General features: G+C 41.8%; 1 protein-coding gene across 1 annotated transcript in view; it reads left to right on the top strand.

The window, feature by feature from the left end:
- Window positions 1-9,220, top strand: part of LCA5 (lebercilin LCA5) — a 920,045-nt gene extending 910,825 nt beyond the window's left edge. The window contains exon 7 of the mRNA XM_044073710.1: window positions 8,134-9,220. Coding sequence (XP_043929645.1) covers window positions 8,134-8,954 — 821 coding nt within the window. The 3' untranslated portion in view covers window positions 8,955-9,220. The remainder of the gene's footprint in view (window positions 1-8,133) is intronic.
- The last annotated feature ends 11,154 nt before the right edge of the window (window positions 9,221-20,374 follow it).

Raw genomic sequence — 20,374 nt, 5'->3', positions numbered from 1 at the left:
CCAGCAGAATTACTGCAAAAAGGAGCTAAAGCCATTGGCCTATCCCATTTCCATTCTGATAAATAGATCCATAAGTGAAGGAACTATTCCATCTATCTGGAAAATTTCTCATATCATCCCACTACATAAGGGGGGGAACTCCGATGACTTTTCTAACTTTTGTCCCATAGCTCTACTATCCCCTATTGCAAAAATTATGGAAAAGTGCATCCATAAACAAATACTTAACCACCTTCTCCATAACAACCTACTTGCCAACTGTCAACATGGATTCAGACCTTTCCACAGTACCACCACTGCCTTGCTATCCTTCACAAACTGCATCAACAATAACCGCAACAAAAATATTCTTTTATCTGCAATCTTCATTGACTTATCTGAAGCTTTTGACATGGTTAATCACCAGCTACTTCTACACATACTGAATTCTCCTTCACTTGATCTTCTATCTATGAATTGGTTCACATCTTACCTAGAAAACCGACAGCAGGCTGTACTCTGGCAAAATAAACCATCTAATCACCTTTCTATCTCCCTCTGGGTCCCACAGGGCTCCATATTAGGCCCACTCTTATTTTCCATTTATATTTATGACCTGCAGTCAGCTATTCCATACTCCACCTGCATTCAATATGCAGATGACTCTACTATAATCTGTTCAGCCACTTCTCAAACTGAACTTCAGTCTCTTACCCAAAAAGCTTTCAACATTGTAGAACAATGGTTCTCACACCGCTGCCTCCTCCTAAACCCCAAGAAAACTAAACTGTTACTCTTCACACCAACCCGAAAGTCCACCTCTCTACATTTCACTTTCACTTCCAACAACGGTACTCTTATTTCTTCTGACCCAACCACTAAACTGTTAGGAATAACAATAGACAACAATCTCAACTTTGATACTCACATAAACATCACAATAAAATTAGTTAACAAAAAACTAGGATCCCTTTACAGAATTAAACCCTATCTTACACCAGTAGTTAGGACCGCTATAGCCAAAACTCACCTAATCTCCACTCTACTCTATGCTTCTCCTATATACACCAATATCTCTAAAAACAACCTCAACAAACTAGCAACATCCTATAATAATATTGCTAGATTTGCTACAGGCTCTCCTTTTAGAACCCATCACTGTTTGAATCTAAGACAACTAGACTGGCTAGAATTTCTTAACCAGCTCCAATTTCACCAGCTTACAATAGCCCACAAGACCCTGTATCAACCCAGCAACACTGCAATACTCTCTCGCCTCATTACACCTTATAATAATCTCAAAAATCTACACTCCTCAAACAAACTGCTGATCAATACTACCAAACCCAACAACTCAGCAGGTGACTCCTTGTTCTCTAACTCTGTTGGAAAAATATGGAATAAACTACCCTCAAATCACATCTCAGACTTCTCTCTCACTTTTTAAAAGGAATCTAAAACTATATCTCAATAAACACTGGCTATGCTTCTGTAGTAACCCTGACTTAACTCTTTTCCTGTTCACTAATTCTTACCCTACATCCTTTATTAATCTTCCCTTTATGTTTCAATATACTATATCATTGCATATAGAATTTATGTATGTATGTATATTGTACCTTCTCACAAAATCACTGAGTATTATAATTTGTACTTCTTATGTGAAAAAAAAAACTAATGTTTTTATGTAACAATCGCTGTTTTTATAATATCTGTCATTACTTCTATATTAACTTTGTATGATTTCTTGGAGCTTTTCTCCCCAGGCCTCTACTGAAAATGAACATGTATCCAGCTAGACTAGCCCGGTCAACAAATGTAAAATAAATAAAATAAATAAATAGAACCAAGAGAGATGTCCTTGACATTGATGACTTTGTTTGGCACATTGAGTGCACCCCCCCCCCCCAGGCTAGACAAGAACTGGGTAACTGAGAACTGCCTGTCCAAAGCCAGAATGTGAGTCAGTGTAATGGCTCTAAGGACTCCCAAGTCTGACAGATACAATTATGATCTAATGATGGCCCCAAGGGAGTAAATGGTCGTAGGCACTCCAGTCCTAGGGAGCTTGCAGAATGACATAACAGATCATAGTGTGCATGTATTAGAGACAGGAAAGGCACTGGTCTTCAGTAGCATTCTTCGGGAATGATCCCCAAATATTAGGACAAAATAATTGGCTTTAGCAGTTTTCTAAGTAGTTGTAATTCAGAGGGGATCCAGTATGTATCTGTCTGGGAAGCAATGGCAGATATACTATCCTGCTTTTACCAAGAATGGATTGCACCTTTTGCGCCAATGTTTTTGTATATTGGCAAAAACATTTGCTGTCCTTAAAATGCCTTTTTTTAGGTAGGGTCCACGCCCAGTATAACAAATTCCAATCTGGACAGTGTCAAGGTGGCATTGCTCAATGTTAGGAGTCTTAACAGGGAGAAACTGAAACTTAAGGCACTCCTGCAACTTGAACGCATCCATGTTTGCGTAGTTACTGAAGTTTTGCTTCAGTACAGTGAAAGCACTCCCCTCTGTACCAGGGTTCAGTGCCCATCATACTTTCAGATCCAAGGGTACAACTGCAGGAGAGTATCTTTTTATTAAAAACCATATAACCTAACAATAATTAGTAGTAATCCTAACTTAGCAGCCTAAATCACACTCAACAAAACTGACTGTTGTGTTATTTCTGCCTACAGATCCCCATCGTTGCCCCTGGAGCACAGTGATAACTACCTCACTGCATTTGAAGACGGTCACTGGCAAACCTAAAAACTATAATATTAAGATAATTTAGCTAAAAGAATCATTTATTGGCACACTTATACCACAAAAAAATAAATGCATACATACATACACAAATGAGTAAATATGATTAGCTTTATTTGGGCATCATTAATGCAAGTACTACTGAGCAAACTTAAATTCCCACTAGAGTCAAAACACACTTGATCCTGTTGTTACTGACATTGCCCTGGCATTTATTCTACCCTGTGTCACTACATTCCCCCTAAAGTCTGACCAGAAATTAGGTACCTTTTCTTTACTCTTTTTGGTTCCTCTGTCCACCTATGTGCTGGTCTTTAATGAATTATTTAAGGCTGACCTGCTACAGTCCATAGGTGATGTAGGCAAAACTTTCCAAGAAACGTAGGTGCTTGGATCCAGTTGAAAAGGCAGCCTCCTTCACCTTTGACTTCTGCCAATACACCAGTAATTGCATAGAAAAGTCAGTGCTTGTCCATCTATATATAATGACAAGTCTAAGAACAATCCCATACAGTGGAATACTCTTAACCAGTAAATTGTGTAAGAAAATAAGACAAACTCTTGACTATAAAAATCTATTCCTACCTTAGAAGTGTTTTGAAAGTCTACTAAATGCATAAGAGCACCATGAGGAAATGTAAAGCAGAGTATGAACTTAAAGTAGCCATTAACATGAAATGGAATTGTATATCCTTCTTCAGCTATGTTAGGAAACTAATAGGGAAGGTTCAGTAATGTACTGGATTGGTCACATACCTTTCAGCTGTCCAGATTTTATCTCATATTTTTGGTCAGTTTCACATAAAATGTGTTTTTTTTTTTCTGTCACGTCATTAATGGTTGAAGTCACTAAATAATGGCCTAGATTTGAGTTTCAGATACTATATCCTTCAGAAAATGTATGCCAAGAGCTTCCTAAGTTTATAAGAACAGTATTTTAAGTTTGTCCCTATTTTTGGGCCTTTATTCCCCCCCATTATTTTAGGCTTTGTCTAGATTTTTTTCTTGCCCTAAGAGATTGAGAAGTATGATTGGTCCACTGGTAACACCACTCACTCTGACTCAAAGGGCATAGCAGATATCGTGGCAGACAGATTTTGAATTTTACTCTCTTCACCAGTATCATCCTTGCTGCTATCCTTGCTGGATTACCTCACCCCCAAAAAATATCACTGTAGAGGAAGTCCTAGAATCCTTATACAAAGCAAAGAATACCTTTGTGGGGGTCTGACAGCATAATAGGGGTGCTGCTACATCAGTGATAAATATGAACTCTGAACCACTTTAGTCTTTCCAACCTGAACTTAGCCACTAGGTTTGTTAGAAGTATAAAGAACTGCTGCAGTGACACCTCTGCATAAAGGTGTCTGTTCTTCTGACCTTGATAAATATAAACCTATCAGTTGCACCAGACTTGTATGTAAAGCCATGAAACAAATTTTATCCAAAGTCATAACTGCAGAAAGGGTCTACTTCATGTTATCGCATGTTGAAAATATCGAACGGCAATAATGTCGTAAATGCCGTACATCGAAAGTGTTGCGGGATCATGGTACAGCAGGGATGAAAAAATTTGCTTTTTCCTCACTGTAGTGCGATCTCGGAGTTGTATGTAATTAGCGGGGGGTGAGGGGCACAGTCCCCCACAAGAACAATTTCAATGTTTTTGCCGTTCGATATTGTCATCTTTCGACAAGATAATATAGACACCTGCAGAAATAGTCAATACTACTAACTTTGACCCAAACCATTTTGAATCTGTGAAGAGTCAAGCATGCATCCTAAACCTAGTAAGCCTTTTTGAAAAGGTTAAAAAGTCACTGAGGCAGCAGACAGTGGTCTGTCGGTGCATGCTGCCTATCTTAATCTGGCCAAGGGTTTTGATACCATCCTTTATGCTTTTATTATGGACATGTATTAGCAAAACTCAATATAAACCCGTATACTGACCATTGGATTATAGATGGACTGCCTGATAGAGCCCAGGTTGTGAAAGGTGCAGGTACCCTATTAGAACGTAAATCTGTAAATAGAGTTATCTTGCAAGGTTCCCTGCTGGGGGCCACTCCACTTTGGCATCTGATTTCCTGGCACCCAGGGCAGTATCCCAGGAGTGCGGCTTTGTGGTGACTGCAAACTAGGTCCTATTATTGAATCCCTCACCTGTACCAGATTGCTGTAGCAGGGGTTGGACTATTCCCACACTTGGTTTTCAGAAAATGGTTTAAAACTAAATGCTAAAAGTGCAGCGTGATACTGTTCTGCAAACAAGCTGTTCCCACTTCTTACCATATAAACAGTTCTGTGCAGATTGACAGTGTTGCAAGAGACTTTGGCACAAATATGGATAATTGACTTTCATTTGACCAACATATGTGCATCACAGTTTGGAAATTTTTCTGTCTGGCCTAACTGGTATCCAAGATAAGTTTTTGTATCTAAAGGTTTTATCATCCCATTGTACTCTTCCTGTTGGTGAATATAGTAGTGCTTTTGTCAGGTACCAAAGTACATTACCCAACAAGAAAGAATGTCTGAAATGTGAATTAAAAGGAGATCTAGTTGTAAATAATGGGAATACAAGTTTTATAAAAGCAGTACTTTTGAGAATGCTTACATGGTAGTGGGATGAAAGATTGGAAATAGAGTATCTGTGGGAAAATGGAAGAAGGAGCAAGGATGGATAAAACTGTGGAGAAAGGGAAGTAGATAGGCAGAACTGTGTAATGGGGAAGATAATGAGAAAGGGAATATTGACATTTAGATGGAGTGAGGAGGCATAGGGCTTAGAAGAAGAAGACTTTGGCGTATGTAGTGGGAGGAGGAATGAAGTGTTGTGATTTAGGTGGAAAAGATGAAAGAATTAGAGCAGACAGGACAGGGGGCATGTTCTACACAAGTTAGGGATACAATGAGAGTGTATGGAGTGATGTACAAAGAGGTCATGGGGAGGAGAATGAAAAAGGTATTGGCGCAGCATTGTAGATAGGAGGGAGAATGGAAAGAGATATGGTAAAGGTGCAGTGGGTTAAAAAGACTAGGTAGGCTGACTGCATCATTGGTAGAGATGGAAGGTGGCAAGTCTTGGAGAAGTGAGGATATGGCAGCCGTTATATGTTTTGAATGTGGAGCATAGATTTTAATGGGCAGAAATGTTGGAAGGGGGGATATATTGTTAAAGCAAGTAGAAGATGATTAGATGGTTTGTTTATTTGGGATGGGAGGAGGGAGTTTGGTGCATGGGAAGAATTTACCTGCCTGCACTGCAGGTGAGGCAGCATCAGATGTCTGATTTGGCAGATTATCAAAGGTCCTTTGGTGCATGGAAAGAACAAATAGTGATGCTTTTACTGGCTGCACTGCAGGTGAAGTGGCATCAGATGCCTGATTTGGCAGATTATCAAAGGTCATAAGATGAAAAGGTGATAAAAAGAGGAAGTGAGAGATCATTATGGAATATTGGAGGGACCCAAGTAAGAGATTAGGTAATGGTCAAATAGAGAGTTATAATACATATGCATATGTATATGCTTCGGTCAATAAAGAAGGATAGGGTGTGAAAATGAGTAAGGTGAAAGTTGCATTCAATGTGGAGGATTAAATGAGGGGTAAATGGAGGTGTAGAAGAATGGGGAGGGGTAAATGGAGGTGTAGGAGAATGGGGAGGGGTAAATGGAGGTGTAGGAGAATGGGGAGGAAGTGCAATGGGAAATGGAATTAATGGTAATTATGTTATGACAGAAAAGTAGTATTAAATTATTCCTATATGTATATGAAATGTGAAATGTATACCAAAGGACTAAATAAACTTTTTTACTTTAGTGGGGAGACTGGGAAATTGAAATGTTTAAAATAAGAGGAGAGAAAATGCATAAGAAGAATATGGGAAAACAGATGCCTGATATTTTTTTTCTTTAAGAAGGACTGGGACTAGGTATATAGAGAAGAGTATATATACATGTTAATGTAAGCATGTGAGTAAATGGTGTGTGTGTTTGCTGAGAGATTACAGAAGTAACCAAATTTAAAAGACAATGCAAGGTTTCCTCAAGGACTTATCCTTATGTGCCAGTTTATACCAAAGACACACCTTCATAACTAATGGGTAGCTCCCAGCGGAATCATAGGTTATGGGCATACTTTAAGTAGCTACCTTTTACTGTTTCTGAAATTCTATTCATCCCATGATACATTCCAACAGACAGTGACTTTTATCTAACTTATACATGAGCTCCCATAAAACTGGAGGCTTTGTGATGGAACTTGGCTGTTTGTTTTACACAGGAAAAGCTGTTTATTTGAAAAATAAGTTAATTCTGTAAATGCCATCCCTTTACTTAATTGCTTCAATTTTCCATCTTTTAGTTGTTTGCCCCACATTTGTTATCAAATTTATTTGATTACATAGTAAATATATACTTTTCTGACTTAAAATATGCATGTCTTTGTTTCTTGATTTAAGAAAGTTGTCAAAGAATATGATCTTGTTTATCTCTATTGTATTCACTTATTCTAAGGTAATTCTGGCAGCTGTGACTTCCTAGCTTAGTTTCCCTTGAGTGCATAGTACTTCTATTCTTCTTCCAATTCATCTTAATCCTAAATGTTCTGAACAGGTTCTTATTCCTAGGTCTCTCACCTGCTTGTCCAGTCATTACTGTTTGCCTTCTGACAGTTCTTTTGACTGCTGGCAGCTTGGCTTTTAATATTTTTTATCTGATTAACTTCTAGTGCACTACACATTTGCTGTTGTTTTTCATGTTTCCCCAACTACATGCTAATTTTATAATTTTTGCTTTGTATGTTATATTTTTGTTCATACCTCTCAAACTCTTAGGGTGTGAAATCTGGACAAAGTCATACAAAAAAGGGGGACAAAAGCCTAAAAATAGGGACAATGTTAAAATATTGCTCTTGCAAACTTAGAGAGTTGATAGAATAAAAGGTTTTGCATTAACATGAATTTTCTGATAGGAATGAAGTCTGAAACATCTCTCATTATTTCCTGAATTAAATCCTCCATAATTATCCAGTGATTTGCTGGAAAAACAAAATTTTATGAAGAAAAGTAAATATATATGTATATATATAGGCAAAAATCTGGACAATCTGAAAATCTGGACATTTGAGAGGTATATCCTCATTTCCTTGATATAGATACCTTTTATAAATTATTCAGTCTTGTGTTTAGAACAAAGGCAATTCCTGATTCTGATTAGGTAATTAAAATTACTTATTACACAATGCTTTAACTGATATGAAAAATGTTAAGAACATGTGGTAATTCTTTTTGTGCAAGTCATGATTTTCATTGAAATTTTTTAATTAGTATTTTAAGTTAGCAGTTGAGTTCAAGTTGTGTTTAATAAAGATGTCACTTTTTTGCAGAATGGGAAAAAGAAGAGCTTGAGAGAAAATTGAGAGAAGATCAGCTTTTGAGAGACAAGCTCATTGTGGAAGAGAATAGGCAGCATTACGATGCTGAGCAACGCAGACAGTTGGAAAAACAGGAGGAGGAACAGAGACGTAATAAAGAGTTCCTGCTAGCAAAGATGCAGGAAATAGATATGGAAAGGGAAAGTGAAACATTTGCTGATTCTGGAGTTTTAAGTTCCTCTCAGTCACAATTCATAGATTCCCCTACTAAATCTAGCCCTTCAAATAGGATGCAGCGAACTTACAAATTTTCCGAACCTGTAGAAAACTTGTTTAATGGACTTCCAGCACATGGGAAGCCAGCTGATGCAACAAAGTCTGAAGGACAGGAGTCTAGAGGTGTTCAGGTCATGCAGTCCAGTAATGACTTGGCATTTGGTAGCTATGCACCATCATTTGGGAAAGGATCTGGAAAATCTGAACACAGAAATCAAAAAGATGTTTTTCTGGAAGAAAACCCAAGAGCAAATAGTTCTAAAAGAGACAAAAAGTCCAATCTAATGGAGCAGCTGTTTGGTTCGGGTGCCAGTGTAAGTGTTGTTTCTAAAAGAGATTTGGTGAATCCTACTGAGTATAGTGAGCTCAGCCATAATACCAGTAACCATCTACCTTGGGAGAAACTCAATATAAGTAATACTGGGAGAGACGTTTTTACCAGTGACAGCAAAAGGAATAATAGTACCGCAAAGCAAGGATCACAGATTGCAGCAACTAAATCAGCACTTAAAGTTGTAGGTTCAGTGGAAGATGAAATTGAAGAAGTTATATTATGATTACACAAGTTTCTCAGTTTTAATGTTTTATTAAATGAAAAATGCAGATAAGATATGAAATTACAGTATTTATTGTTTAGTATATCTGCTACACATTTTGGAACATAGCTTTACAAAATGATTTTTTAGAATTTATAAATTGATCTTTGTGCCACATTAATAATTTTTATCATACAAGTACTATTGTTATAATTGTGTGAGTAGAGTCTCACAAATGTATTGCTGCAAGATACGAAAGAAAAGATGCAAGGAAATGTTTGATTTGATTCTTTGTGTTAGTCACTTTCTGTTTTTGTATCCTAAATTAATCTTCCTCCAGATTTCTATCCACAGTCACACTGATCTCCACTGGATATACTCTGAATACATGGTCATTTTTTTCACTTCTAGTTAAACATTCATTTTATAAGTAGCTGCAAATTTTACTTTGACCCCAGTGGTCATTGTGTCATCACTGCACATGCTCACTTGTCTTGGCTTATATCTTGCAGAGTCAGTACAGTCACATTTTGGTCCTCTTGGCCATGCCAACCCTTCTGAGAATGTTGGGGTATTATGATTTGATTCTTTTATTTGGGTTGCCTGCTTTGAAGCAGTGGCACCAGCAAAGTCAGTGACTTATTTTTAGATATAAAGTACATTTCTGAAGTTACCTTTCAAAATGTCACAAATATAAAGAGTGTTATTTTTTTTTGTTTTACAGCAATGTATAGGAGCTTTGTAATATGCAGTGTCATAATCCACTTTGTTTTTCACATCTTTCTGAAGTGCTGCCTGATTTATGGTTGGTGAGACAGACTGTCATTACCCATTCTCCTTTAAAGTTACATATGTAGCAGCCTGCAAATTTGCTGATAGAACAACCATGATCACTCACATCTGCCTGATTATTTTAGATGTTATGTGATCCTATCTCGCCTACATTCTGTACTGATGGGCTCGGAGCCGATCCTCGGCTCCGACTCGGCACGCTATGCTATAGAGCGAAGCCTCTTATTGGCTGAGCTATTCTTTATCCCAGGATGCACCACCACTAATCCCCCAGATCTCGTTTGCCGCTTACAAGCTAGGACGTGGTCTCAAACTTGGCTGAGCTAAGTGCTGTTTTTTCTTAAAGTTTTCCTGTCAGGAAATTCTTTATTCTTTACCCAAAAGCTGTTTTAACAGCTATTGTTGTGTATTAGTGTGTTTTTGGTAAATTTGTGTGATTGATTAGGGAAAGGTTTCCGTTTAAGTTAGAGGGGCCTTCCCCTATTCTTTAGCGAGTTTTCCGTTTTTTTTTGGGAGGTCAAGTACCTGTTTAAGTTAGAGGGTTCTTGGCCCTCCTTTTTGGTGTTTGTTGTACTTGTGTTGTACTTGCTAATTTTGGTCTTTCTTAAAAAAAAAAAAAAAAAAAAAGTTTTTATTGTTGTTAAAATCTTTGTTTACTGACATAGTGTTTTTTTCTACTGTTATAGTGAGTGGTGTTTCAGGCATTATGTCCAAAGAACATAGACCCTCAGGATTCAAGAAGTGCACGAGGTGCAATTATAAAATGTCCATCACCGATGATCACTCCTCGTGCGTGTACTGTTTAGGCGCCAAGCACCTACAGGAGTCTTGCAGCGTGCGTCACGCTTTTTCCTCTAGGGTCCTCCAAGAGAGGAAGAATAAATTAATCTTGAAAGGGCTTATCAAACCCTCCTTCGAGGAGGCCCTATCTTCCTCTTCCTCTCCAGCTAAGAAAAAGAAAGCATCGGCTCCGACCAGTCCATCGGAACCGATTACTAAGAAATCTAGGCAGGCTTCTCCATCGGCTCCACGGACTTCGGAGCCGAGGGCGGAACGGTCTGCCTCGATGCCTCCAGTCTCGACTCCTCTGGTTTCGGAGCCGATGACTGGGGCTTCGAGAGGCGGGTCACCTTCATCGGCTCCACAAATTGTTTTGGAATCTCCCTCGGCACCGATACTGGTCGAGTCTATTCGGAGCCGGTCCCCCAGTCCTTCGGAGCCGATGGAGAAGTCGGTTCGGACCCGATCGGTTTCCTCCCGATCTTCCAAGATGTCGGATTCGGACATCGACAGGGTGCTCCTAAGACTGTTTCAGTCTCCTGTATTCCAGAAATTAGTTTCGGCTCCAGCCCATTCGGCTTCGGAGCCGATGGCCCACCCGGTAGTTCTGGTTCCTCCTCCAACAGCCTCGCACCGTTGGAGCCGGTGCTGGTGGAGCCGATGGAGGTTTTCGGGTCGGCCCCGACCCTTACTCCAACCCCGGCTCTCGAGTCGGAGTTCGGCTCTGTCTGCCCCGGGGGGGACGCTTCGGGACCGATGTTTTCGGTTCCGAGCCTTCCTCTCGGTGCGTCTGCTGGGGGGGTACCATCTACTGTCGTGGCCAAGGGGGTTGGACCTTCCCAGGATTCTGGCGGTCCGGCCTTCGGGGCCATGAGGAGTGCGTTGGCCAAATCTTCTTTGGCTACCTCCACGGTCTCACCAGCACCTTCCCTACATACGGAGACTGGGTCTTTGGTAGTCCCCCTGTCCGTAGACAGCGGAGCCCCGGGGCCTGAGGTCACCCCCAATGGGGGTTCCCCCCCTCCTGGAGGTCCCTCTGAAGCTTCTTCAGAGGAACCCCCAAGGAAAAGATCGTGCAAGAGGAAGCACATCGACTCCCCCGATGAGTCTCTCACGTCGGACACTGATCTTGATGATGCAGAGGGGTCCCCTAAGTCGTCCTCAGATGATGTCTCCTTTGCAGACATCTTGGAAGCCCTCAAACAACGAGGCGGCTGGCATTCCAAACCCCCTTCTGCTGACGAGTCGGTGTTCCTCAAGGCCTTCGGGGCTCAGCCCTCCGCCTCCTGGGTGTCTCCGCCCTTCGACGAGCTCCTAGATTTGATCTGTCAAAGGGCGTGGGAACATCCAGACTCTGTGGAACCGGTGCCTGCTCGCCCAAATAAGTTCTTATCAGCACCCCCAGAGAAGGAGTTTTTGACCAAAGGTGTGGCTGTAGATGCCTTGGTGGTGGCATCTGCTACCCAACAAGATGTAGCAGAGGCTTCAACGTCCGTCCATCCTCCTAATAAGGAGTCTAGGAGCATGGATCGGTACGGGAAGCACACCCTTAGTTCAGCGACCTTTACCTTAAGGTCCCTGAACTATTTAACGCACTTCACTAGATTTCAGAGGGATCTGATCAAGGAGCTTTCAGATACCCTCTTGGGTAACCTACCTGAGCAGCTGGCCCAGATGGTTGGCTCTCAGTTGGCTACGCTGTCATCGATATCAAACTCGTCCATGAGGCTCATTTCATATGCGGCCGAGGGGGCGAGTAGAGCGGCGGGTACGGGTGTTGCTCTACGGAGGCAAGCCTGGCTCCGCCTGTGTCATTTTGCGGAAGCCTTTAAGTCTTCCTTTGCCGACGCTCCCTTTGATGGGTCCTCTTTGTTTGGACCCAAGGTAAAGGACACATTGACCCGCTGCGAGCAAGAAGGTAAGACTTTGACTGCCGTGGGGGCACGATTTTCCACTCCCTTTCGGCCTTATCCCAAGGCTAAAAGAGGAGGGAAAATGTGGTTCCGTAAATCCCAAAAGTCTTATCCGTCGCAGCAGGACAATCCCCCTTCTAGAGGCAGAGGAGGGGGAAATTTTTCTGGAAGACGCCATCCCAGAGGCGGCAGAGGGCCCCGCAACACTGGAGACCGCGAGTCCTTTCGTGGCTCTTCAGTCTTCCACAATCCCTGAAGGATTGCCCGACTGTGCAGCTCCGGAGCCAGTCGGGGGGTCGTTTTTCGAGGCACCTAAAAGCCTGGGAAGGTATCACTCAGGACCGATGGGTGCTTCGAATCATCGCCGGAGGTTACACCATCCCTTTTTCTCACTCCCCACCTCCGTCCAAGAAAATCCCGGACCCGCCACCCAGTCAACGGGAAATGGCAGCCTTAGAAGTCTCAAAGCTGCTTCAAAAAGTCATCCAACCGGTCCCCGCAGACCAGATCGGATTAGGGACTTACTCAAGATTCTTTTTGGTGCCAAAAAAGACCGGGGACTTGAGGCCCATTTTGGATCTCAGCATCCTAAATCGTTCAGTCAAAAAGTCCAAGTTCCGAATGGTCACCTTACAATCCATTCTCCCACTGCTGGAGAAAGGTGTTTGGATGTGCTCCATAGATCTCAAGGACGCCTATTACCACATCCTGGTAGATCAGGCGTCCAGGAGACATTTGCGCTTCAGCCTGGGAGACGGTCATTTTCAGTTCTGCGCACTGCCCTTTGGTCTCACCACAGCCCCCAGGGTGTTTACGACTGCTCACCTGAGGAGTCTAGGATTCCAGGTGTTTCCGTATCTGGACGACTGGCTCCTAACTGCCACCTCCAGGTGTCTACTATTGCAGAACCTACAAGCCACAGTATCACTGGGCACTTCCCTTGGAATCACCTTCAATTGGCTAAAGTCTGTGTTGCTGCCATCTCAGCGCATAAGGTTCATCGGAGTAGAAATAGACTCAAACCGAATGCTGGTCTATCTTCCTACAGAAAGGATACAAACTATACAGGCTCAAGTCTGAGCCTTGCTTCTCAGATCCAAAGCTCCAGCCAGGATGGTCCTGCAGCTATTGGGCTCTATGTCGGCCACTGTTCTTCTAGTCCCCCTAGCAAGATTGCATATGAGAATTCTCCAGTGGCTCCTTTCGACACAGTGGTCCTTTCAGGATCTCCCTCTCAGTCACCTCATACGGATTATGGAAACCTGCAAACGGGACCTTCGCTGGTGGCTGGTGCCCTCCAATCTGGATCAGGGACGACCCTTTGTTCCACCTCCTCCTATTGCCACTTTGACTACGGACGCCTCCCAGATGGGGTGGGGGGGCATTCCCTGGGCAGGTCAGTCCAAGGCAAATGGCATTCAGAAGAGAGTCTCCTTCATATCAACATTTTAGAAATGAGGGCGGTGCTTCTGTCTCTACAAGCCCTCCACGATTACCTCCCTCAGGGCATAATTGCCGTTCACTCCGACAACATGTCAGTAGTCTGGTATCTGAACAAGCAGGGAGGGACCAGATCCTACCTTCTTTGCAGAGAGGCCATGAGAGTTTGGGAATGGGCAGTGGCGACCAGACGTTTTCTGGAGCAACTCATATCCCTGGCAAATCCAACGTGATAGCCGACAGACTAAGCAGAACTATCCTCTCTCCTCACGAGTGGTCGCTGAACGATGCATTGACAACTCAGATCTTCAGCAGATTGGGAACTCCTTGTTGCGACCTCTTCACAACCCCGCTGAACGTGAAGTGCAGAAAGTTCTTCTCTCTCACTCCAGCTCCGGGGGAGAGTCCTATGGACGCATTAGTCCATCCTTGGCCCACCGGCTTGCTATACGCCTTCCCTCCAGTTCCCCTCCTTCCCAGAGTGATCCAAAAGGCATCTCACTTGGGGAGCAAAATGATCTTAGTTGCCCCTTACTGGCCTCATCAGGTATGGTTCCCCTATCTTCGGAAATATGCACTGGATGGTCCATGGTTCCTGGATCAGATCCCAGACATATTAATTCATCAGTCGGGACAACTCCACCAGTCCCTTCACACTTTGAAGTTAACAGCTTGGCTCCTCCTCTTCCGACTATAGTCAGGAATCATACCTTAGACCCGGAAGTCATACATATTTTATCATCGGCCCACAAGTCTGCCACTAAGAAATTGTATACTAGCAAATGGAAGAGATTTGCTATTTGGGCTCAACTCCGGGGTCTGGATCCCATCACTATTCCTGTATCGGAAGTCCTGAAATTTCTAACTTCCCTATTCAATCAAGGTTCTTCAGTCTCTACCATCAAGGTCCAATTGGCAGCTATTTCCAATTTTCATGAATCTATAAACCCACCTTTAATGAACAACAGACTGTGTAAAACCTTCATGAAAGGTGCTGCGCTTTTACGACCTCCGATTTCTCATCCTGCTCCTACGTGGGATCTCGATGTGGTATTACGTGCCTTAACCTCCTCCCCCTTCGAACCGGCAGCAACATGTGATTTGAAATTCCTATCTTGGAAAACTGCCTTTCTGGTCGCGATTACTTCTGCCAGAAGGGTTTCAGAGCTTCAAGCTCTATCTGTAAAACCACCGTACCTGGTTTTTCACAAAGATAGAGTATCCCTCAGGCCTAATCCATCCTTTGTCCCTAAAGTTTGTTCCAGTTTTTGCCTGCAACAGTCATTAGAACTTCCAGCTTTCTTTCCAAAGTACTCAAACAAAGCGGAATACATCTTCCACACATTGGATGTTCACAGGCAATTGCGTTTTTAGTTAGACAGGACCCAACAAACAAGGAAAACAGATCAATTGTTTGTGTCCTTTTCGGATAATAAATTGGGCAAAGCCGTCACAAAGGTCACTATTGCCAAATGGATCAGGGACTGTATTAGTCAAGCTTATTCCTCTTCTAATAAAGAGCTTACAACCTCTGTCAAAGCTCACGCTACAAGAGCTATGGCTACTTCAATAGCATTCCATTCTAAGCTTGCCATTAGTGACATTTGTGCTGCGGCTACGTGGTCTTCCCCGCACACTTTCATTTCTCACTACAAATTGGATGTGGCATCTCGGGGGCGAGCTTCATTTGGTTCCACAGTGCTCAGGAGTGTTTTCCAGTGAGCCACCCAGGATTTAGGTGCTAGGGACGCTGTCCCATCAGTACTGAATGTAGGCGAGATAGGATCACATAACATCTTTTAGTTATGTACTCACCATAACTTTAGATGTTTGGGATCCATCTCGCCTACATTCCCAATAACCCACCCTCCTTCCCCCTGCCTTGGAGATCAGAAGAGATCGGACGGTCCGAATTCTATTGTTTCATCTTGAAACATCTGGCAATGTTATATAAACAAGTTATGTGTGTGTGCATGAATGCGGACAAACAAGATCTGGGGGATTAGTGGTGGTGCATCCTGGGATAGAGAATAGCTCAGCCAATAAGAGGCTTCGCTCTATAGCATAGCGTGTCGAGTCGGAGCAGAGGATCGGCTCCGAGCCCATCAGTACAGAATGTAGGCGAGATGGATCCCAAACATCTAAAGTTTTGGTAAGTACATAACTAAAAGTTAACCTACGTGTAGTTTGTTCTTTGCATCTTCAGTCTGCTCCACGTATTAGTGAAACCCCTTGCTGACTTGCATTCTGTTTCCTGCAGTGGAATATTCCAAAGCCCTATCACTCTTTTATGTAAGTGTTTTTGTGTTGGTTACCTTGAATGCTGAAGTGCAGCACGTTGCTTCAAAGGGGGAGGACAGGTCCTTAAGAAACCGAATAAAAACAGATCTCTCATCTGCACCATAGTAGGTAAAGATAGCAGCAAACACTTTGAAATGGCCATGGGTTAAACAGTTTTGAACTATGTACATCGTTTGACTCTCTGCTTTCAGTTAACACAGAGTCTAAATGGATAACAATGTATCTGTCACATTCATTGACATACCACTGCCTCAGCCACTGCAGTTTCAAAGTATTTGGTATTAACCTATCCAGATGGTGCTTTTTCCCCAGCTACAGGACGTTGATTGAGTTGCCACAACCCATACTCAAACATCACTTCACTTCAAAACAGAAAGCTGTTATGAACAAAAGCAGCATTTCTGCCATACCCAACTTACCATCATTGTTGAGGGTTCTGTACAAAAAGAAATTGTCAGCTGATTAAATTCTGGACAGTCGCAAAGAACTCTGCCCCAGCAGCACATGTAAATCATTCCATGCAATTGTGATGTTACGCATATTTGCATAGTTTGTTGTCTCAGAGAAGTCTTGCCGATGTAATGCATGTAGACCCTCTGTATTTAACTGTAATATTGTGCAGTTATTTAACCCATTTCATACAACAGTTTCCCATAAATTATTTTTACTTGCCAATAAAAGGTCTTGAGACTTATCCACCAGCTGCACCACATATAAGCTTATGCATCTGTTGTGCTTGCTGTATAACTTGCATTTGCGATCTTATTTTTATATGCAATGTTTTTGCCAAATGCAATATACGTTTTTTTATCTGTATACTTCTGCACAATTTTATTCCTGTTACAGTAAAGTGTTAATTTAGGAGCAGAGTGCAGGCAGGGGTGGATGTTTTTTTTTTTTTTTTTAACAGATAGATGAAGTTAATGTAGTGTTAGTTCAAGTGGCCAATGCTGTAGCAGTCATTTTTTGAACAGTAGATAAACCAAGACAAACACAGTTGCATGGGGGTGGGGATTTGTTCCATGAGTGTTTTAAATCAGTAATTCTCTTGCAGGTCATAAGACCCATTGTGAGTAGCCCACTCATAATTTCATTAACTACACTATGATAAAGTTCTCTTAGGAAATATGGACCTAATTTACACACAGCTCTTCGATGTCACTCACTGTGGTGAGATTAGCCCTGAACTAACAGTATATTTCTGGTACCTGACAAATCTTCGAACGCTCAAAATTTCAAACGTTACATGGTCGAGACCAAACGTTCGAAATTTTAAGTGTTCAAAGATTGACTTTCAGTGGCGCCATACAGTGCAGAGAATTTCCCTTTTGTGCACTGAAATGTGGTCTCGGAGTTGGTATATATAAGTAGGGGGTGTGGGGGTTGCAGGCGCTGTTAGTGTTTTTTTCTTTTTTTAGTTTTAGATTTTTTTATGTCATGTCCAAACATCCAAATGTCGAACATTTGGTCTCGACATTTTGGATGTTCGAACATTTAATATAGACCCTATATTTCTGCATTCCACAGTATTGTATAGCCATTTGTACCTGTATGTATCTAGTGTTCACCTCTAATACAAACAGCTACAGTGCAACTCAGTGGCAGCAGTATACTCTCTACTGAAATCTGTCCGTATACCATATTAGTGCTTGAAGTGTTCCTAAGCTGTGCTGTTTGTATGTCATCTGCTACATAGTTCTACTGAAACTGGTAGTAAGTCAAGTATAAAGATGCAGTAGACTCAAAATCCATCACCATAGCGTATGTTTAGCAGCTGCTTGACACCAACAGAGTCCGGAAAAAAATGTTGTATACCAGGTAATTGCTGCCCATAACTGCATGCTTGATTAAAAACCTACTTACAACTTGTGCCTGCATTTCTTTGTAGTAGTTCAGAAGAAAATGAAATTAGATAATTAAATTAAAAAAATAACTGCTGTGAGAAACTTCACTGTAGATGTATACTGTTGTCCAAATATTACATGGAGACATATTTTTGTATCAGACAAATCCAGTTTGTCTGAAGAATATTTGTTCCCAAGAACTTGTCACTGGATAATCTTAAGTAAATTCCATCTACAAGCAGTCCCAGCAAGGGTATAACTTCATTAATTCCAGACACTTCTAATGCTTGCAAGTAAATAAAAGTATTTTAAGGTAACCCTGTTAAAGACTGCAGTTTCAATTCATGGCACCACATTTAAATTGGCACATGCCCAATCTTACTTCATAGACAGACCTCTGCACTGGAATAGTAATTGGATGTTTTGAGAAATTCAGAGAACATACACAGTTCAAGGAATCCTGTAAACTGCTTCAGGAGTACGTAACTTGTGTATTAGGCATGGGTTCCAGTTGAGTGCAGTCAAGCAAGTGCCTCGCTTGGCTGAGCCTGTATTTTTATGCTCTTTGTATTTTTTTCAAGAATTTGCCATAAAGAGTAGTGTTTTTAATAAAATTATGAGTGGGCAAATCACAGTGGGTTTTATATCCTGCACTAGAAGTACTAATTTTAAATATTCATGGCAAAAATTCTCACAATGCAATTGTTTGTTTTGTAAGTTATGGCTTTATCATCAAATACTTGTGGCTCCATCAACTTGCATATGCTTGAATGTGCATCTTTTCAAGATTTTCTACATCCCGTTCAATAGTATAGTGAGCATCATTGATTCATTACCAAGTAACCAGATAATTTGTAATCTGTATTTGCATGTACTGAATTCTTTAAGTTGTGGTTTGATACATTCTAAGCACGGGGTGACACCACAAACAGGTAGGCTACAGTGCCATTATCTAATGTTTTTAGATGCCATTTTCTTTGTTAGTCTGGATGCTTTGCTGTCTGAAACCATATTGTGGCTTGGCTTTGCTGATCCATGTATATATTTGTTGCACTTTGTGTTTGTTCATACAGATACTTGCTGTTTGTCCACATTTTTAAACATGGGTTCATCAGTTTAGCTCAACAGCAGCTGTCCTAAGCTATGTCTCCTTACCTGTGTGCCCAGTGTAATTGTTCTTGAGGTGCTAGTTGTTTCAGTGTCAGACTCCTTTTCTCTTGCGGTGCTTTTAATAACTCATGATTTTGCTGTATGTTGATATTTTGCATTGTTAAGATATGCTTTCAGTGCAGGCTTATTCCGTGGTATTGCAGTGTCCTGTGTTCTACTCACAGTTTTCTGTCCCCACTTTTTTGTAATAAGTAAATGCTGTATACATCCATTCTGAAAGAGTCCTCTTGACAGAACTGTGCTGTTAGGGTAGTTCATTTTCAACTAGTACTATCAAAGCGTTGAAAAGGAGCTCCAATCCACACCAAAAGGTCACTAATTGGAAACTATTTTGCAAAGCAGAGAACTGTTACTGGCATATGTGACAGTAGTATGCTATAAACCGCCTCCAACATTTTTTCTTTCTGCAAATTGTACAGGAACTGATTCAGAAATATTTATGCTGCTTCTGCTTTGCTTGTTTGGTCCACCTCATATGTTTATATTTACGCTTTATTGTGTTTTTATTTGCTAACAAAGGAGGAGGGCTTCTCCAAACACTAAATTTAGCCATTGTCTGGGCCATTAGGCAGGTCTCCTTCTATTCCAATGTTGCAGTATTCTACATGCGGGTTTACCCTTCATCCTTTCACATACGTCGGCCAGTATTCCAAAGTTTTTCAGTCCCTCAGAGTGCGTTGTGTGCATCTGATGTGGCAGCAGAAACGTGGGACTTAAAAGTGATGTCCGTACGCACCAGCCCTCAGATGTTTACAGCCACCCGTCGTACACCAGGTGTTCCTGCTGCCCGCTGACATTGGGTTTGAAAAAAATCAGATAAGTACCCCAATGGGGAACCTTTCAGTCTTTATTTTAATTATAGCCTGTCCATGTCATCCTGAAGGGGAAAGTGTAAGTGAGGCCGGCAGATTCCCCACAAGGACACTCACGATCAGTGCCTTTTGTTGTCTGGGCAAAGAACACGACCACGAATCCTGTTGGTCAGGTGTTCATCCCTAAGACACTTCATCGCTGATTGCAGGCTCCAAACCTTTATCTTAAGAACCAGCTTGCGTTGAGGATGGAAGGCGCTTCTAGCTTCCCAGTAGAACCGCCAAAGAAAAGGCCCAATTCCATGTGGCCTACCTATTCCCCTGCGCCTATAGTGACCATACCTCATCCTGTGGCCAACATCGGCTTGGCAGAGGAGTTGGCTTCCGCC

Source organism: Protopterus annectens, chromosome 1.part1 (genome assembly GCF_019279795.1).
Source record: "Protopterus annectens isolate FY-2018-M chromosome 1.part1, PAN1.0, whole genome shotgun sequence".
NCBI classification, from domain to species: domain Eukaryota; kingdom Metazoa; phylum Chordata; order Ceratodontiformes; family Protopteridae; genus Protopterus; species Protopterus annectens.
The sequence above is the reverse complement of the archived record's forward strand: the minus strand, read 5'-3'. Positions and strand labels throughout refer to the sequence as shown.